The 16556-nt window shown below is 41.2% G+C and overlaps 2 protein-coding genes across 3 annotated transcripts in view; one reads left to right on the top strand and one right to left on the bottom strand.

Moving 5' to 3' along the window:
- The window catches only part of ehd1a (EH-domain containing 1a), a 17911-nt gene extending 8318 nt beyond the window's left edge, over positions 1 to 9593 (top strand). The window contains exons 3-6 of the mRNA XM_046030707.1: positions 4820 to 5061; positions 5702 to 5872; positions 6985 to 7149; positions 8487 to 9593. Of these exons, the coding sequence (XP_045886663.1) occupies positions 4820 to 5061; positions 5702 to 5872; positions 6985 to 7149; positions 8487 to 9020 (1112 nt within the window). The 3' untranslated portion in view covers positions 9021 to 9593. The remainder of the gene's footprint in view (positions 1 to 4819; positions 5062 to 5701; positions 5873 to 6984; positions 7150 to 8486) is intronic.
- A 3064-nt stretch (positions 9594 to 12657) lies between these two features.
- On the bottom strand, positions 12658 to 14920 carry map1lc3cl (microtubule-associated protein 1 light chain 3 gamma, like). 2 transcript variants are annotated; one of them, XM_046030838.1, is made up of 5 exons: positions 14480 to 14920; positions 13995 to 14157; positions 13818 to 13873; positions 13616 to 13722; positions 12658 to 13338 (listed from the first exon to the last, which is right to left on the bottom strand). In XM_046030838.1, exons 1-5 carry the CDS (start codon positions 14480 to 14482, stop codon positions 13149 to 13151), a joined length of 519 nt encoding a protein of 172 aa, XP_045886794.1. In that variant the 5' UTR covers positions 14483 to 14920; the 3' UTR covers positions 12658 to 13148. The 2 variants fall into 2 exon arrangements, with proteins under 2 accessions (XP_045886794.1, XP_045886795.1); XM_046030839.1 differs by having other exon boundaries at positions 13995 to 14199; positions 14480 to 14917.
- Between the last annotated feature and the right edge of the window lie 1636 nt (positions 14921 to 16556).

The following is a 16556-nucleotide window of genomic DNA, read 5'->3' as shown; positions in this document are numbered from 1 at the left end:
ATAGTGGAAACATTTCCTTTATCTAGCCTCTGTACCCTTTCTACTTGTCCTATGCTATATCATTTATCACTTTATATCTGAGTCGTTTCCCTGTGCTGTGTGGAAATAAATCCGTTCATATTTTTATCCATTTCTCCACAAGCTCTAACCCCTGTGTGACCTGCAGGGTCACTTCAGAATTGCCACGTACACAGTTTTTCTTTTACTTTTGATGATCACAAGCAGAAGATAACAGTGCAGCTGAACGCAGCTTCTGCTTTTGCCACCTGATTTGAGCCCCATTTAGAGGAAGCGCAGATACAAGCAGTAGAGTTTTTGTGTACTCTAGGGAAAGGATGTGGAGTAAAATGGCAAACATAGCAGAGAATTTCCCAAAACTGCCCCCCTCCCGCTTCCACTAAAGCCTGTGTTGCACAGAGAGCTGATGCAGTCAGTGAATCTGCTCTTTATTATTAATTTCCCACGAGACATAGCAAAAAGGAAACGAGAAAAGATATTAGGAAGCACAGCTTAAATGACTGAAAATGAATCTGCAACTATTTTGATAATTGATTAATGATTTTTCAAGCAGAAATGCCAAATATTTTTAATATCTTTGGGATTTTAACTGTGGAAGCTCAAAACAAACAATTTGAAGACATTACTTTGGACTTAAGGAATTTTATGGGCATTTTTCGCTGTTTCCCAACATTTTATGGACCAAACGTTTAATCAATTAATCGAGAAAATTATCCATGATGGAAAAAGTGTTTGTTTTAGACCTAATAAGAAGCAGTTGGAGCGATGGAAAGAGTACAGATAGCTGGCAAAGACACTGAAAAGGCCAAAGAAGCAACTAAACCTACAAGCGTAAATGAGCCATCTGATAAGAAACCAAGAAGTGTTTGTGTGTCTACATGAATAAAAAGGCTGGTTCATGTCAAGGTGACTCCATCCAAAAAAGAGGATGAGCAGACAAAATCTGATGCCTCTTACCTCAGACAGTTTTGTTTCTATACAGACATACATTCTTACTCTCAAAGACAGACACACATACACGTCACCCTCTTAACTGTTTCTGTATAAACACAGATACAGTACTACCCAGACATACTGTACTGACTGTGTCATATATAAACAGGAATGATTTGATTGTGCAGCTGAAGTGTGACGGGCAAGCGTGCATGCATGTGTGTGCATGTACTCAACATACTGGCTCGATTGACCAGTACGTTCTGAAGGTCTACTACAAGTCTAAAAGAACATTACATTCAGAAATGGTGAGATTGTGTTGTGCATAAGAAGCCAAGCTTTTTCATTGCGTAATGCTCTTTTTTGTGGATTATTTTTTGATGAGGTCAGCAAGTATGCCTCAATGCTTGTTCCTGAGGGAACCATGAAGTGAAAGCTATAATGAGACTGACTTTCCCACTGTCACTGGTCATGGCTTAACATGTATACACACACGTTTATGCCATTTATCAACAATTCTCAGAAATTAAGTGCAGCATTGTTTTAAAGGTGCTGTATGCAACATTCACTGCCACAAAATGTGGCACTAGAGCACCAGCATCTTGGATAAAAACAAAAGGGCGCTGTGGCCCACCAGGCTCCATTGAGAAAAACTTTTATCTAGCAAATCATGGTAAAAAAACCCCATCTCATTCAAAGTGGACAAAAACAAAATAACTCTGTAAACTGTCTTTCTTAGTCTTTTTACAGTTCTAACCATCACCATCTCTTTTTGAAATAAATCACAGTTAGATGAGAATAGAGTCACTCCACTATATCTCTACATACCAGATAGTTGTTTGCTGCTAAATTAATGTTCAGAATCTCATATACAGTACCTCTAAGGAATAGTTTGACATTTGGGGAAAATTCGGGTTCTTTCCCAGATTAAGATGAGAAGATTAATACCAATCTCATGTCTGTACGTTAAATATGAAGCTACCGCCAGAGAAGCTTAGCTTAGTTTAGCTTAGAATAAAGACTGGAAACAGGGGGAAGCAGCTAGCCTGGCTCTGTAACAAAAGGTCACAAAAGACAGACAAAAAAGTAATGTAAAAGCAATATCATTACTTTGTGCTCTGTGAAGTTGTGATGGACATTTTTTTTTACTTTTCTAGACTACACCATTAATAAGGAAAGTTAGTTGGCAAATTAATAAAAATCATTGGTAGTTGAACCCTAATTTAATAACAACATATATGTAGTATGTTAATTACTGAGCTTTACAACTGGTTTGTTGCCTTTGGACAGAGCCAGGCTAGCTGTTTCCCTTTATCTCCAGTATTTATGCTAGGCTAAGCTAACTGGCTCCTGGCTGTAGCTTCATATTTACTCTACTGACACAAGAGTGGTATTGATCTTCTCAGCGTGTGTTCAGCATCAAACTGTTCCTTTTAATTATCCAGGAGATGTGAATGTATTTTTTAATGAGACCACACAACAAGCAGCTCAAATTGGTCTTTCCACTTCTCTGCTCTCTGTATCAGTGATTGGCACATTGACAAAGTCCAAATTTGTAATGCGTGTGTGGGTGTATCCCTGCATGTCTGTGGATATGGTGGAGACCGAGCAGTTGTTGATGCTATGTGCTATAAGTAAGCCTAAGTTTGAGCAGCTGTCTCTCTCTCTCTCTCTCTCTGCCTGACACGTGTGTTAAAAACAGACTTCAGAGACATCGAGCAAATGTCCTCGGCTTGCTCCCACAGGGATCTTGGACTTTAAATATTCCCCTTTTATTCCCCCTTAGTTTCATATGTCGTCATGCGCCCAAACAGGCACAAACTCCTTTGCGCCGAAGGTGGTTTCCAGCATCCATCCACTATGGCCATCTCTTGTTACATTGTTACTTTCACTTTTACTGTGTGCCCCCCCCATCCTCATCTTTATCTTTCTTTTTTTACTCGTATCCCTCTCCCTCTTCATCCATCCATATCGCCATTTCATTTTCGCTCCATCTGTCTACTGTGTATCTACGTTTCTTTTATATACATGTGCTCAGACGCAGACAAAAGCCAGCCATGTTGGAATGCATGTGCAGCAGATCTGGCGCTGATGAGTAGCCAAGATGAGCTTTCAGAGCAACTGCATTCTTCAGATGACACACGGACGCTAATGAAAACCATAATTCCCTGTTCATTACTCCCTCCCCAGCTCCTCAAAGCAAAGGAAACCTGCAGAAAAAGGCCTGTTTTATGTCATTTGACTTAGTCCCCTTGTTACTGAAATTACTAAAGGAAGTGAGTACATTGAGTTTCTTCAGCAGTCACGTGTGTGAGTGTAGCACAACGCAGTTCAGGCCTTGACACTTTTTGGTTATCGTCATAACTGACACTCCGTAACATTTGATCTTAACCCTTGTTTTCAGTATATATCTCAAATGCTTGCTCTCTTGCTTACTCTTTTTTTATGTATCATTACTCGCAAGCTTATTGTTTATAAAGCACATTGCTGAAAATGTTCCCTGCTAGAGGTCATTTCTTTGCTAAGGCTAGTGCATGCTGTAGATTGACAAGTCAGGTTTTCCAGAGGGACTCAAGGTTCAAACTGTCTTTAACTTCTTTCACCTCCTCTGCTGTCTCAGTAAAGCTAGTTAATAAGTAACCAGGGGAGAAAGCTCTGTCTAAACACTATCAATAAGACTGAATGGAGAACTCGCAATTAAACCTGCTCCAACACACAATTTAATGACTGATTGGAGCAATTGAGCTATTTGTCAGGTTGAATTCTTGTATTTCTCCTACACTACACCTATCACTACTTGGTTTACGCCTGATATTTGTACGCACAGTACTAATGCAAAATGCGAGCTATACTTTCACACTGACATGAGTGGGGAAAACAGACAATCCACTGTAAGTTAGTTCACATGCAAGCTGGCCACCTCACTGTGCATCTTCCTCTGTACTCACCAGTTATGAATACCTCGTCCTGGATTTATGTTTCACAGGTGATTCTCATCTGATCATAAAAGATGTTGATATTGACTGGGTCTGTAGCAGTTGTTGTAAACTAAAACAGCTCTTACGCTATAAGGACTCTCTATCAGACTCCTCGCTAAGACATCTTATAGTGACAAGTGGTCTGTGCAAGTACACAACTGCTGGAGTATTGTCCCATGATATCAGTGAACTTTGCAGTCACCTGTATTAGGAATTTCACTAAAAGAAATGTCTTTCTGTGAAGAGATTAATGTCTGAAATGCATCTAAACATAGAACACATTTTACCACATTGTTGATCACATGACCTGTCACAAGCAATTCCACTGATATATTGGCTTATTAGTTGTCAGTTAAGTAACTAGAAATTGCAGTACAGAAATGCCAAACTAGATGTGCGGTACTCTACATATCGGATTTGTCTATTAGAGAGCATTGTCGAGTTCCTACTTAAAATATGTCTTGGTCACAATTCTTCAAGAAAACAGATCTAAGGGATGTGTAAAGATTGTTTGTTTACGTGAAAAAAATGCTGATATATTGTTGTAATTAGGCTTCCAAATATCAATATCAGTACTGGCTTCAAAAAATCCACTGGTACTCAAAATAATAAGGATCAGAGTGGCTGACATGATATGGCATCCTTAATCCAAATACTGCCTGTCCTCACTCAGTGTGTGAAACGGCATCCTTTTGGAAAACTAATGTCAGACTATTTTTTCCGACCTTAATACATACTAGATTTAAAGTTATTTCACCTTGTGTCAGTTCAAAGTAGTGAACAATCTGTAAACAAAGATAACTGGTCTATAGTGCGAGTCATTATCACAACAATGTCTGTGCAGATTCCCTTCTTTAAACAGCCGGCCTCTTCTCCTTTCCTCTCTCTAGGTTATGATTTCGCCGCAGTGCTGGAGTGGTTTGCTGAGCGCGTGGACCGCATCATCCTCCTGTTTGACGCCCACAAGCTGGACATCTCGGATGAGTTCTCTGAGGTGATCCGAGCCCTTAAGAACCATGAGGACAAAATGCGTGTGGTGCTGAACAAGGCGGACCAGATTAGCACTCAGCAGCTGATGAGGGTCTACGGAGCGCTGATGTGGTCTTTGGGCAAAATCATCAACACGCCCGAGGTAAAAAGTGTTTGATTTTCCTGTTTGTTTTTTTGTGTAATCGTCAAATGTATTTAAATGGACGCCATTAAAATCTCATTCAGTCTTTGGTAGGTCTGGAAAGACGTCAAATTACGTTTCCAAGGATGCAGACAGATTTTAAGATTATTGATGCTAATGTTTGTCATTGTAACAGAAGACACAAGAAAAGCTTAAATTTATGAGTGTAATAAAAGTGGAGTTTTTTTTGCTACCTGATACCCTGTGAAACAGCTTGTCTTATGATTTTTCCCTGACTGTTTAGTTAATGTTTGATCCCGGGCCACGTCCATAAACTGATCTCAGAGAAACCTTTGGATCGTGTAGAGAATTATTTATTGACCTTGAGAGTGTATTGTGTCGTGAAGCACAAAACACATATGTAGATTTTAAAATGTAATTGTGGCTTCACTGTCAACCTCACAGTACTTTATTGTCACACATACTGTATCTCTGTTATGAGTATACAAATGTATTTTTGTGTTTAACACATTCAAGACATATTGCAGTTTCATGTATGTGACCTCTGAAATCATTCCTTCCCGTGTGGGTGTGGGCTTTAAAGTGTAACCTTATGAACAGTGGAACTAATGGTGATTAACTTGTGCAAACTTTATTCCAGGTGGTGCGCGTTTACATCGGGTCGTTCTGGGCCCAGCCCCTGTTGGTCCCAGACAACAGGAAGTTGTTTGAGGCAGAGGAGCAGGATCTGTTCTTGGACATCCAGTCGTTGCCACGTAACGCGGCACTACGCAAACTCAATGACCTCATCAAACGAGCACGCCTCGCCAAGGTCAGTACCAACGAGACTTGAGTCCAGAGTAATGCTAGCAGCTCTGTGAGGCACAGCGGTGCTTTGAGCTAAAAGCTAACGTCAGCATGCTAACATGCTCACAGTGACAATAACATGCTGATGTTTAGGGTGCTAACATTTTTAATTAGTAATAAATACAATGTACGTGAGGCTGAGGGGAATGTTACTAGTTTCTCTGGTATTTGGTCAAAAAAACAAACTGACAGATTAATATTTTGACCTGATGATGGCGCTAGAGGAAAAGTCAGGTGGTTGCCAAAGTTGCTACAGTTCATCAGGGAGAACATGAATATCTGTACCAAATTTCATAGCAATTCAGCCAATATTTGTTTCTTCACTCAAAACTGTACGCACTAGAGGAAAAGTCAGGGACTTGCACAGAAATCCATCCAATAATTGTTGAGATATTTCCATCAGGAACAAAGTGGTAGACTGACTAACATTTCCATCCATGGAGGCATGCTGTAAGAGTGGATAAAAAGCACCTGATCTTATTTTCACTGTCTTTTTCTCCTTCCCCACAAGAGTAGGATTACACAGAAAATGTACTGTTTTATGCAACTATGTGATGTGTTCAGTTTCTTAACTAATCACAGACAGAAGTGAGAACAATAGTATGTCGAAGATTAAAGCAATTTGATAAACTAGAAACCAGAAACACTTACAAAAAGAGAAGAGGGATTATTTGTTATTTCTGCTACTATAAGATATATATATTTCATAAACCCAACCCAACTTGGTTTAAGACAATCTGTGTCTCATGTGGATTTTCCACAAAAGGGTTGATTAACTTGTTAATCAATGTATCTTCTGTCTCAATGAAAGAGCAGAGAGGCTTCACACTGGCCCCTGTGAACAGGCACTGCACTAGTATCCATATATGTAACACCACTACTCGGTTAATTAACTCTGTTTATTAAGTCAGTTCATTAATTAGTTTACAGCTCAGTACATAACTGATTGTAACAACCCAGCCTTTACTTTGAAGAAATAAGTCAAAATTATAAAAATATAAATAACCCCACTCCACACAGTTGTAACAAAAGCACAGTTCAATAATCACAGAAAATATGTCTCTTATTTGTGTTCAGGTGCAAGCTTACATCATCAGCTCTCTGAAAAAGGACATGCCCAGTGTGTTTGGAAAGGACTCCAAGAAGAAGGAACTGATAGCCAACCTGGGAGAGATCTACCATAAGATTGAGAAGGAGCACCAGATCTCACCTGGAGACTTCCCCAACCTCGCCAAGATGCAGGTGAGACAAACTGCGATGTATACTGAACAAAATTATAAACTCAACACTTTTGTTTTTGTCCCCATTCATCATGAGCTGAACTCAAAGATCTAAGACTTTGTCTATGTATGCAAAAGGCCTATTTCTCTCAAATATTGTTCACAAATCTGTCAAAATCAGTGTTAGTGAGCACTTCTCCTTTGCCGAGATAATCCATCCACCTCACCGGATTTGGCATATCAAGATGCTCATCGGAAAGCATGAGTATTGCACAGTTGTGCCTTAGGCTGGCCACAATAAAAAGGCCACTCGAAAATATGCAGTTCCATCATACAGCACAATGCCACAGATGTCGCAAGTTTTGAGGGAGCATGCAACTGGCATGCTGACTGTAGGAATGTCCACCAGAGCTGTTGCCTGTGAATTGAATGTTTATTTCTCTACCATAAGCTGTCTCCAAAGGCATTTCAGAGAATTTGGCAGTACATCCAACCGGCCTCACAACCGCAGACCACGTGTAACCACACCATCCCAGGACCTCCACATCCAGCATCTTCAGCTCCAAGATTGTCTGAGACCAGCCACCCGGACAGCTGCTGTAACAATTGGTGTGCATAACCAAAGAATTTCTGCACAAACTGTAAGGAACTGTCTCAGGGAAGCTCATCTGCATGCTCGTCGTCCTCATCTCGACCTGACTGCAACTTCGCACTTTGAAGAGTAGTGGACCAACATTCCACAGGCCACAATCAACAACCTGATCAACTATATGAGAAGGAGATGTGTTGCACTGCGTGAGGCAAATGGTGGTCACACCAGATACTGACTGGTTTCCGGACCCCAATACCCATTCTGTCTGCTCAGCATCTTGATATACCACACCTGCAAAGTGGATGGATTATCTCGGCAAAGGAGAAGTGCTCACTAACAGATTTTGACAGATTTGTGAACAATATTTGAGAGAAATAGGCCTTTGTGTACAGAGAGAAAGTCTTAGATCTTTGAGTTCAGCTCATGATGAATGGGGCAAAAACAAAAGTGTTCCGATTATAATTTTGTTCAGTGTAGTAGTATTTGATGAAATCATAACTGTGACTTTATTTTCGCCTTGTTTATATAAAGTGTTACAAAACAAATGTTTCAGAGTAGAATGACCTTCCAACCTTCACTCTCTTCACATCTTTGCCCTTCTTTCCTGCCCTTGCCCTCCAGGATGGGCCAGGACTGAGATGAGATTTATTTTTCCTGGTTTGTCAGGAAATCCTGTTTCTTGTATGCTGTTCTCATTGGTAACCATTGAAGACTGATCTATTTCTATCACCAATTCCTGTTTTCTCTCAACCCCCCAATTCCTTTAGGAGCTGCTGAACGGCCAGGACTTCTCTAAGTTTGCAGCGCTGAAGCCCAAGCTGCTGGAGACGGTGGAGGACATGCTCGCCAACGACATCGCCCGTCTCATGGCCATGGTGCGCCAGGAAGAGGCCACCATGCCCAGCCAGTCCGTCAAGGGTGGAGCCTTTGAGGGAACCATGAGCGGCCCCTTTGGTCATGGCTATGGAGAGGGTGCCAGCGAAGGCATCGATGAGCTGGAGTGGGTGGTGGGTCGTGACAAGCCTTCATATGATGAGATCTTCTACACCCTCTCGCCCATCAACGGCAAAGTGTCTGGCGCCGCAGCCAAGAAGGAGATGCTGAAGTCCAAGCTGCCCAACACGGTCCTGGGAAAGATCTGGAAGCTAGCAGATGTGGATAAAGATGGCCTCCTCGATGATGAGGAGTTCGCCCTGGCCAACCACCTCATCAAGGTGAAGTTGGAGGGCCACGAGCTGCCGCCCACGCTGCCTGAACACCTGGTGCCCCCGTCCAAACGTGGGACAGTCCTGGAGAATTAGAGGAACAGTGGGGAGAAGCCTGGAGACCAGCCGTGTCAGTGCTTTTCATCATGTTTAGGACTCTCCAGACAAAAGTCCAACCACGAGCATGAACAGCCTCTATCAAGCTGCGAGTCTCCAGGCTTCCTGACACACCACGAGGAGCTATCGCTGTGATCTTTTTCACCAGAGAGAGACTGGAGGGTTCAAGTTGGGAGAGAGGGAGCTCCATCTTTGTGCATTAGATATCTATTAGAAATAAATGGGGGGGAGGGGGGATGATTTGCAAACTGATGAATAGACATCACTGGACCATGAACTGAGTAGTTAGAGGTTGCATGATGAAGGCTGAACATGGATTTGTGCATCCTGTGTGTAAAAGATGTCTTATAAGTATCAAGTCCATATTATTATATGTTGATCCAAAGAAATAAAGTTTTTTTTTTTCCATTTGGAGAGAGAAAGAGGAAATAAATCAAAACAGCTGTGTTATCTATATTTTTGTATTTCCTGACTGTTAACTTTGGCTCTTTCCAAATGCTTCCCTTCCCTTTATTTTGCCAGATAAATAAAAAGGAATACAGTACCATCTGACTCATGGTTTATGTAGATTTTTATTGAATCTTTCTATGATACATAACATTGATGAGTTCATCAGATGTTTGAGTTACAGGAGAAAGTCCCACTGGAAAAGCAGATAAATAATTAAATACATTTGCACTTGTTTGTCATTGAGCGTCATGAGAAGGACTATCACCCAGAGGTCATACAGAGACTGTCTTATTTTGAAATGCCCTCATTTTTGATAGTTTCAATGCAGTCTACTGCCCCCTGTAGGACAGAAAGCACCATCGTCAGCACTGCCACAGGACATGTAAGGCCATTTGCCCATGACAGGAGTCTGCATATTTTTGAGGCCAAATTGAAAGCAGTGGTGGAGGCAGACACTTGTGACATTCTCTGGAGCACTTTGAGGACACATGGAGACAATTTACAAAGCTACAAATTCAGTCCAGGCTCAAGGAGACAAGCATAACTCATAAACAGACTGGAAGCTTTAGCTTCATTAAAGTCATATTGGAGTCTGAATGGAGACTTAACTTCACTTCACAATCACCTCTTCACCTTTACTTTTTATCTGAATCTGCTCTGAGGTCTGTTTTCATAATTCAAATAGATATAAGAAACTGAAATGCAGATCAGATGCACCTGAATGCTTAATAGTAAATTAGAACCAATTATTTGATGTTTTCCCATGTGAACTAAAGGGAACAGCAACAAGGTGATTGATGCAGGGCCAAGAAAAACATAAACACTCCAATACTATATCTTTCACTGCACATCTGCTCATGTGTGTTTACATTTTCTTTTACATTGGTGGTTTATGTCTATCAGCCGCCACATCACCTTGGTTGTTTTTCAAGTTTTCTGACAGCCTGAATCACAGCACCAATCTTCCTCCTCCAAAACACAGCGCTGCGTTTCATTTTCAGGACACACTCAGAGTCATGCGTCCCTCCCTCATCAGCACACTCAGCCTCAGCCATGGAGGCTCATTGAAATTCTGCACACTGACTCACCAGATTATCAGTCAGCCTCTAATACACATGTTCAGCAGCTGTTTTTTTTTTTTTTTTTTTATCACAGTGGCAGGAGATTTAAGTTTTGATAAAGTCAAGAGGCGCTCTCTTGTGTCTTGACAAGTTATTACAGGTATCGTTTTTTGGATAGACTCATATTAGGACACAACACCTGGATGTGTCCTTCCTTTATCTTCAGCTCTTCTCTGCTGCAGCTGAAGTACAGGGCCACTTCTCCATGTACTCCCTGTTGTGACTCATGTTGCATTAATAAGAAAGAGCCCTATTGATATATAACTTATATTTGTTTTGAACCAGCTGTACTGTTCATAGTTGATAGTGTTGCAAAGTATAACTTTTTTCAAATAAAGTGTATTTGCAATCGCAGGTGTGGACTTGAGCCCTTGGTTTTTCCGAGGGGCCCCTTGAGTGGTCCTGATCCACTGACTGAGGCCTCAAGGCAGACTACAATGAAGAGAGCAGTGAAGGATCAGAAGGATAATGTAAAATTGATGAAATAATGGCAATAAATATGTATTTATAAGAAATATAAAAACAGATACACAGTAAAATTAAAATGGAAAATAATAAAAATACAATAAAATAAATAAATAAAATCATAACACAGAGGGCACTGTCAGTCACAATACAGCCTAATATTTGATTCCAACCAAATACAAAAGTTTGGAAACAGACAGCTCTACTGACTTGCCTATATGTCCGACTGAAGCATCTTACTCTTTTGGTTACTTTGAAAATGTGTCGGCTGCTGTAAATTAGATTATTATTATTGTGATATGCTTTCCAGCTCACAGTTTTACTGTAGCATATTGTAGTTTATGTACACATACAAGATTTGGTGTCTTGAATAAAACAAACAGGAAACTGTATGTAAATTGATGCATTGTACAGTCAAAAGCACAATTTTACCTTGTAGGAATGTAGGATTTACTTACATGTAAGGTCAGATTCTAGACTACATGATTTATATTTACAGCATAATTCAATAAACGAAATTGCTCTACATTGATGATGATGATTATCTTTAAATATGCTGCAGTGATTAAAATTCAGTGATGAACGTGTGCTGTGTTGTGTTGCTGTCATGAACCTGCCTTGTGAGGTTTTACAAAATTGCATACAGATGTTTGGTACTGCGGCACTTTGTGTTAAGAGTTTTTGTCAACTGAAACTGTTCTGTGGTCAGAAAGATATTTTACAGCTTGCAGTAGCTTGCAGCGTTCCTCTTGTTCTGGTACGATAATTTATTGACAGAGAGCTGCTGGAATGCCCGCAGTGGTGTGAAGTGAGAGGAGGTATGATTGTGTTTCTGAACCCTGTGTGTTTGGATAGCTGGCTCTCTCCCCCACTGTATATCTCTCCTATGCAGTGTTTCCTTTTTCCTGTCTTCCTCTGTTGGGCCGTCACTATCTTCCCCCTTGTCTCTTTCCCCCTCTTCCCTCTATTTCTTCCACTGTTTATGGAGAGCAGCTTTTCCCTGTTTTTCTGCCTCTATTTATTTGTTTGTCATCTGCATTACCGTCACACCCCTGACTCTTTCTTAGGTGACATCTACAGTATGTCTAAAAATAATCCCTCTGGCCCTCTGGCATACTGACCCCTGCAGATAGTTGACTGGGTCAGTCTTACATAACAAAGTCATGTGGAGGGGGTGCCACTTCTCAGAGGCAGGTGAGGAATGAGGCACCTGTATGAGTGTGTGCAGTACACACTGGGAAATCACTATATTTTAGGTGTATCACGCACCACTGTGGTATTTTAGTAGACATAGTAGAATCAGAATCATCACAGAAAGTCCCAAGAGATTTTTTTTTACTTTTTTAACATTAAGGATTAAACAGTTTCTCTGTGGTTTATATAATATTTTACTCCATTCAATGACCTCAGAACATCTGGACTTGAAGCTATAAAACACAGCTGTTACCTTAAAAATATTTAAAGGGACACTTTTTTAAGCAGCATGTAAGTAGGAACAAAACACCAACAGTTCATAGCGCATGATATTTTTACCTGTGTGTATCTCTTATAAACTCTAAATATCACACCAAGACAACAAATTAAAAGGAAGGAGAATTTATTTTTTTGATACACATGACAGCTGGATGCAGAACAAATCAGAGCAGCATTAAACTGACATTCATGTTTTCACCGAGTGCCTCGAGAGTCTGGACCACAGATTCACATTCTGAAGGGAAGGCGGGGATGAAGGGGCAATCAAAGAAAGGAGATGAGGATGGGGAGATAAGTGCTAAAAAAGGAGTCTGATTACCAGATTGACCCTGTTTGTGTAGCGTGCAGAAGGTTGTGGTGGTTTTACAGTGAACTGGCATTACAGCAAAGTGAAAGTTTTTGCATTGAAGCTTTTATTTGGGACAAGGGGGAGGGATTTGCTGTGTTTAAATGTCCAGAAAGGTTCATGAGGTAGGCTGGTATGCAGTTTGGGGCAAAAAAACTGGTCAAAAAACTCAGCTTGGCTCAGTTTGTCCTTGTTTTCCAGTTGGTGCCACCACCATCGGTCTGGGTTAAGTTCATTTCATCTGCTTCAGGCTCAGCAGGGTGGCCTGGCTGCTGCTTGAGGTGCTCCGAACATCTCCTGCGAGGCATAGGTGATGTAGAGGAAGCCGTCAGTGTCACTGTGGTGGGAATAAACCTCCCCCATGCTGGAGGACATGCAGGACATGCTCTTCTCTGCTATGAAGAGGAACAGAGCCTGGGTGGAGTCCAAGGCAATCTTATTCCTAACAGAAAGAAAGGCAAGAGAGAGACAGTTGGAGCGGTGGAGAAAGGATGGAAAACAAAAGAGAACTTTTTAGCATAATGGAGAAGAGAGCATGAGGGAGGCAGACAGAGAACAATGGCAAATCTGACAGCTTGGGGGGAGAAAGTAGAGACAAGGGAGGGTTGCATTGATAATAAAGGGGCTAGAACAATCAAAAACAAGCTGGGTGTGAAGTGAGTAGGAGCTGTGAGACAGTCTATGATTCTACAGAGCACACAGTTACATAAATCCTTTACCTGAGCAGGCAGAGGAACTGACCCAAAGTGAGCTCGGAGGGAACCAGGAACTTTGTTTTGTCCAACAGGGGAAGAGTCTTTTCACGGATGTAACGTTCAACAATTACCTGAACATAAAAACACATCTGGGATCAGCTGCTAGTGTCACCACACACAATATATAAGTATCAAATTTAAGAGCAGAATGGAAAAACCAACTCACGGGCAATTTGTTGGGGAATTTAGACCGAATGCTGCACACTTCATCTTTTCTTGTTTCTAAAAGGAAAATAGAGTGCACTATCTTATGCACATTTCACATGTTTAAAAACAGCATCCATACAGTGTTAATGCAAGTACATGTAGCAACTACCGCATTCAAAGAACCAATGGGACTTACTGAGGCATTTTCTCTGCTTGAAGGGCATCATCTCCATGGATTTCTCAAAAGGCGCCATTGGTTGTTTGTTGCTTGAGGCAGTTTGCAGAGACCAGCGGTAATGGATGCGGTGCAGCTGATGGAGCCTGCGTGGCGGTCTGGCCCGGGCTGACAGTGAAGTCGCCTCGGGTGGAAGTTAACAATTCTCAACGAGCTGCTCTGACCACTGGTGATTTATAGGGGACAGAGCTGGGAGGAGTCAACAAATGTGATACCAACACACAAACATACACTCCTCGTCCTGGTGGGCAGTGTGTGGATGCAGGGGTGCATCTGTGTGTGTGTGTGTGTGTGTGTTCTTCCTGTCTTTACTGGTTCAAACCAGATTCACACAAACTGGTTATCTCACATCTCACATCTACTTGTGACAATGGTGTCGCTGTCACGTACACATTCAGACAGAGGAGTACAAACATGAAGAGAGAAGTGTAATTAGAGTAGCTCACCATGTGAAGGGCATGTGGTAATGATCCAGATAAACAGGGACTCTATGGGAAGATGGACCCAAACCTGGCGCCATCTTTATCATGACACTTGATTGCTCTGAATCCAACCAACACACAAACACATAAACACACATTTTTGTTGACTCCTGACCTTTGACCGCCACAGCCATGCTGACCACACTACAGCTGTTCATCATATCCCCAGTGTTACACTCTTGTTTCAGTAATGACTGACAATGATCCTGATCAATAGTAATAGTGACTTGAGTGTGCGTTCTCCTGTTGACGTGGAGGTATCTGAATGCTGAGTGTCTTGCAGGAGCAGGATCTCTCAGGATCTACGTGGGGCGGCTGTGGCTCAGGAGGTAGAGCGGGTTGGCCGTTAATCGGAAAGGTAGGCGGTTCAATCCCTGGTTGCGTGTCGAAGTGTCCTTGGGCAAGATACTGAACCCCGAATAAGTGATGAGTGAGCACTTAGGCTCAGTGTATGAATGTGTGTGACTGGTGAATGCAGATGTAGTCTAAAAGTGCTTTGAGTGGTCGAAAAGACTAGAAAGGCGCTATACAAGTACGGAGCATTTACATCTCAAAAACTGCAGCAAGTGAATGTCTTCCATGCAGTTTCTCGTTCTTTTTTTCTTACTATTATTATTGTTTACTATTATTTACTGACTCTTACATTTACTGCACTTACAAAGAAAAAGGTTCTGTCGCGCTGAGCACAAGAGAACGCCTGCCAGTAAGCACTGACTTTTCACTTGTCTCGGTAGGAAAACTATCAGGTTTAAATTGTAAAATGAATCATGGCTGAATTCCATTTAGCTGCTTCAGTTTAAGGGTCCTGGTCTTGGTCTCATCTGGCTCACTGTCACACTGCCGTGGCTTACTGGGACACTGACATAATATAATTATATATATATTCTGAAATGGGGCCCTGCAATGGACTTGCGGCCTGTCCAGGGTGTACCCCGCCTTTTGCCCGATGTCAGCTGGGATTGGCTCCAGCCCCCCGTGACTCTGTACGCAGGATAAGCGGTTGACGATGGATGGATATTCTGAAATGGCCCATTCCGCATAATAATTTTTTTTGCTTTTATTACTTTAAGCATATTTTGATGCGAATACTTTTGTACCTTCACTTATGTAAACATTTAAATGCACATGTTTTTACATTAAAAGAGAACTTCCTCCACCTCTGGAAGTGGGAAAACTCGACTCCGGTGGTCAAGATCATGTGATATATGGTCAAAAGCTTCAGAACTGCTAAGCTGCTAAATGGACCTTGAGTTGAGATTGATTTGTCAAGGCTAAAATTGGTTGAAAGGTTAAAGTTGCTGCTTGAGTCTTCACTAAGACCAAAGCAGTTGGTCAGTTTTTATGCATCATATATCTGGAACAAACTCCCAAAAAACTGCAGGTCTGCTGATACTGCTGATATTTTGGTTTTACTTTCTATTTCACTCTTTTCCCCATGTTGCTTTTGTGTTTTATTTAAAGCACTATGCATTGTCTTGTTGTTGAAATGTGATGTGAAAATAAACTTTCCTTTCCTTAACATATATCCGTTGTTTTAGCCTTAGTCCAAGAGCCACCAGCCTGCAGAAACATGAGCAGGCACAGATGTTCTGTTGCAGATGAAGATCCCCCTCTGCTGGTTGAAACGTGGCACTAGAGAAAAGTGCAGTGCACCTGTCAAACATAAAGAATACAGATATGTGATGAGCATATCAGCACCACTCATATTAGATTTTCTTCCAGCAGTTTTACCATGAATGAGTCTAGTTGATAAACCTGATTAATCCTCCAACTTCTGATATTCCTAAACGTATGAATTGTATGAAGTAGGCTACATCTAACATAACAAAAATTGCAATCAAGTCTGAATCAACCAAAATAACAGATTTATTAATAATAATGATATTTTACATTAGTTAAAGAAGAATATAAATCTTTTTACATTTCAGACGGATGGCCAGATTCACCTTTAAGAGGGCTTGTGCGTTTTGTTGTAATTTCATTAAACACAACTTTATTTGGGATTATGCACCATTTGAACACAAAGTTCAATAATAACGGT

The sequence above is a fragment of the Micropterus dolomieu genome, linkage group LG19, assembly GCF_021292245.1.
Source record: "Micropterus dolomieu isolate WLL.071019.BEF.003 ecotype Adirondacks linkage group LG19, ASM2129224v1, whole genome shotgun sequence".
Lineage (NCBI taxonomy): Eukaryota > Metazoa > Chordata > Actinopteri > Centrarchiformes > Centrarchidae > Micropterus > Micropterus dolomieu.
Note: the sequence above shows the minus strand (reverse complement) of the source record. Positions and strands in the feature narration are given on the sequence as shown.

Coding starts and splice junctions, on each gene's coding strand:
- map1lc3cl (XM_046030838.1), bottom strand. Junction 13,874..13,994: donor CAAGCAGAGAAAATGCCTCA/GTAAGTCCCATT, acceptor TTTTCCTTTTAG/AAACAAGAAAAGATGAAGTG. Junction 13,339..13,615: donor CAGTTCCTCTGCCTGCTCAG/GTAAAGGATTTA, acceptor TCTTTCTGTTAG/GAATAAGATTGCCTTGGACT.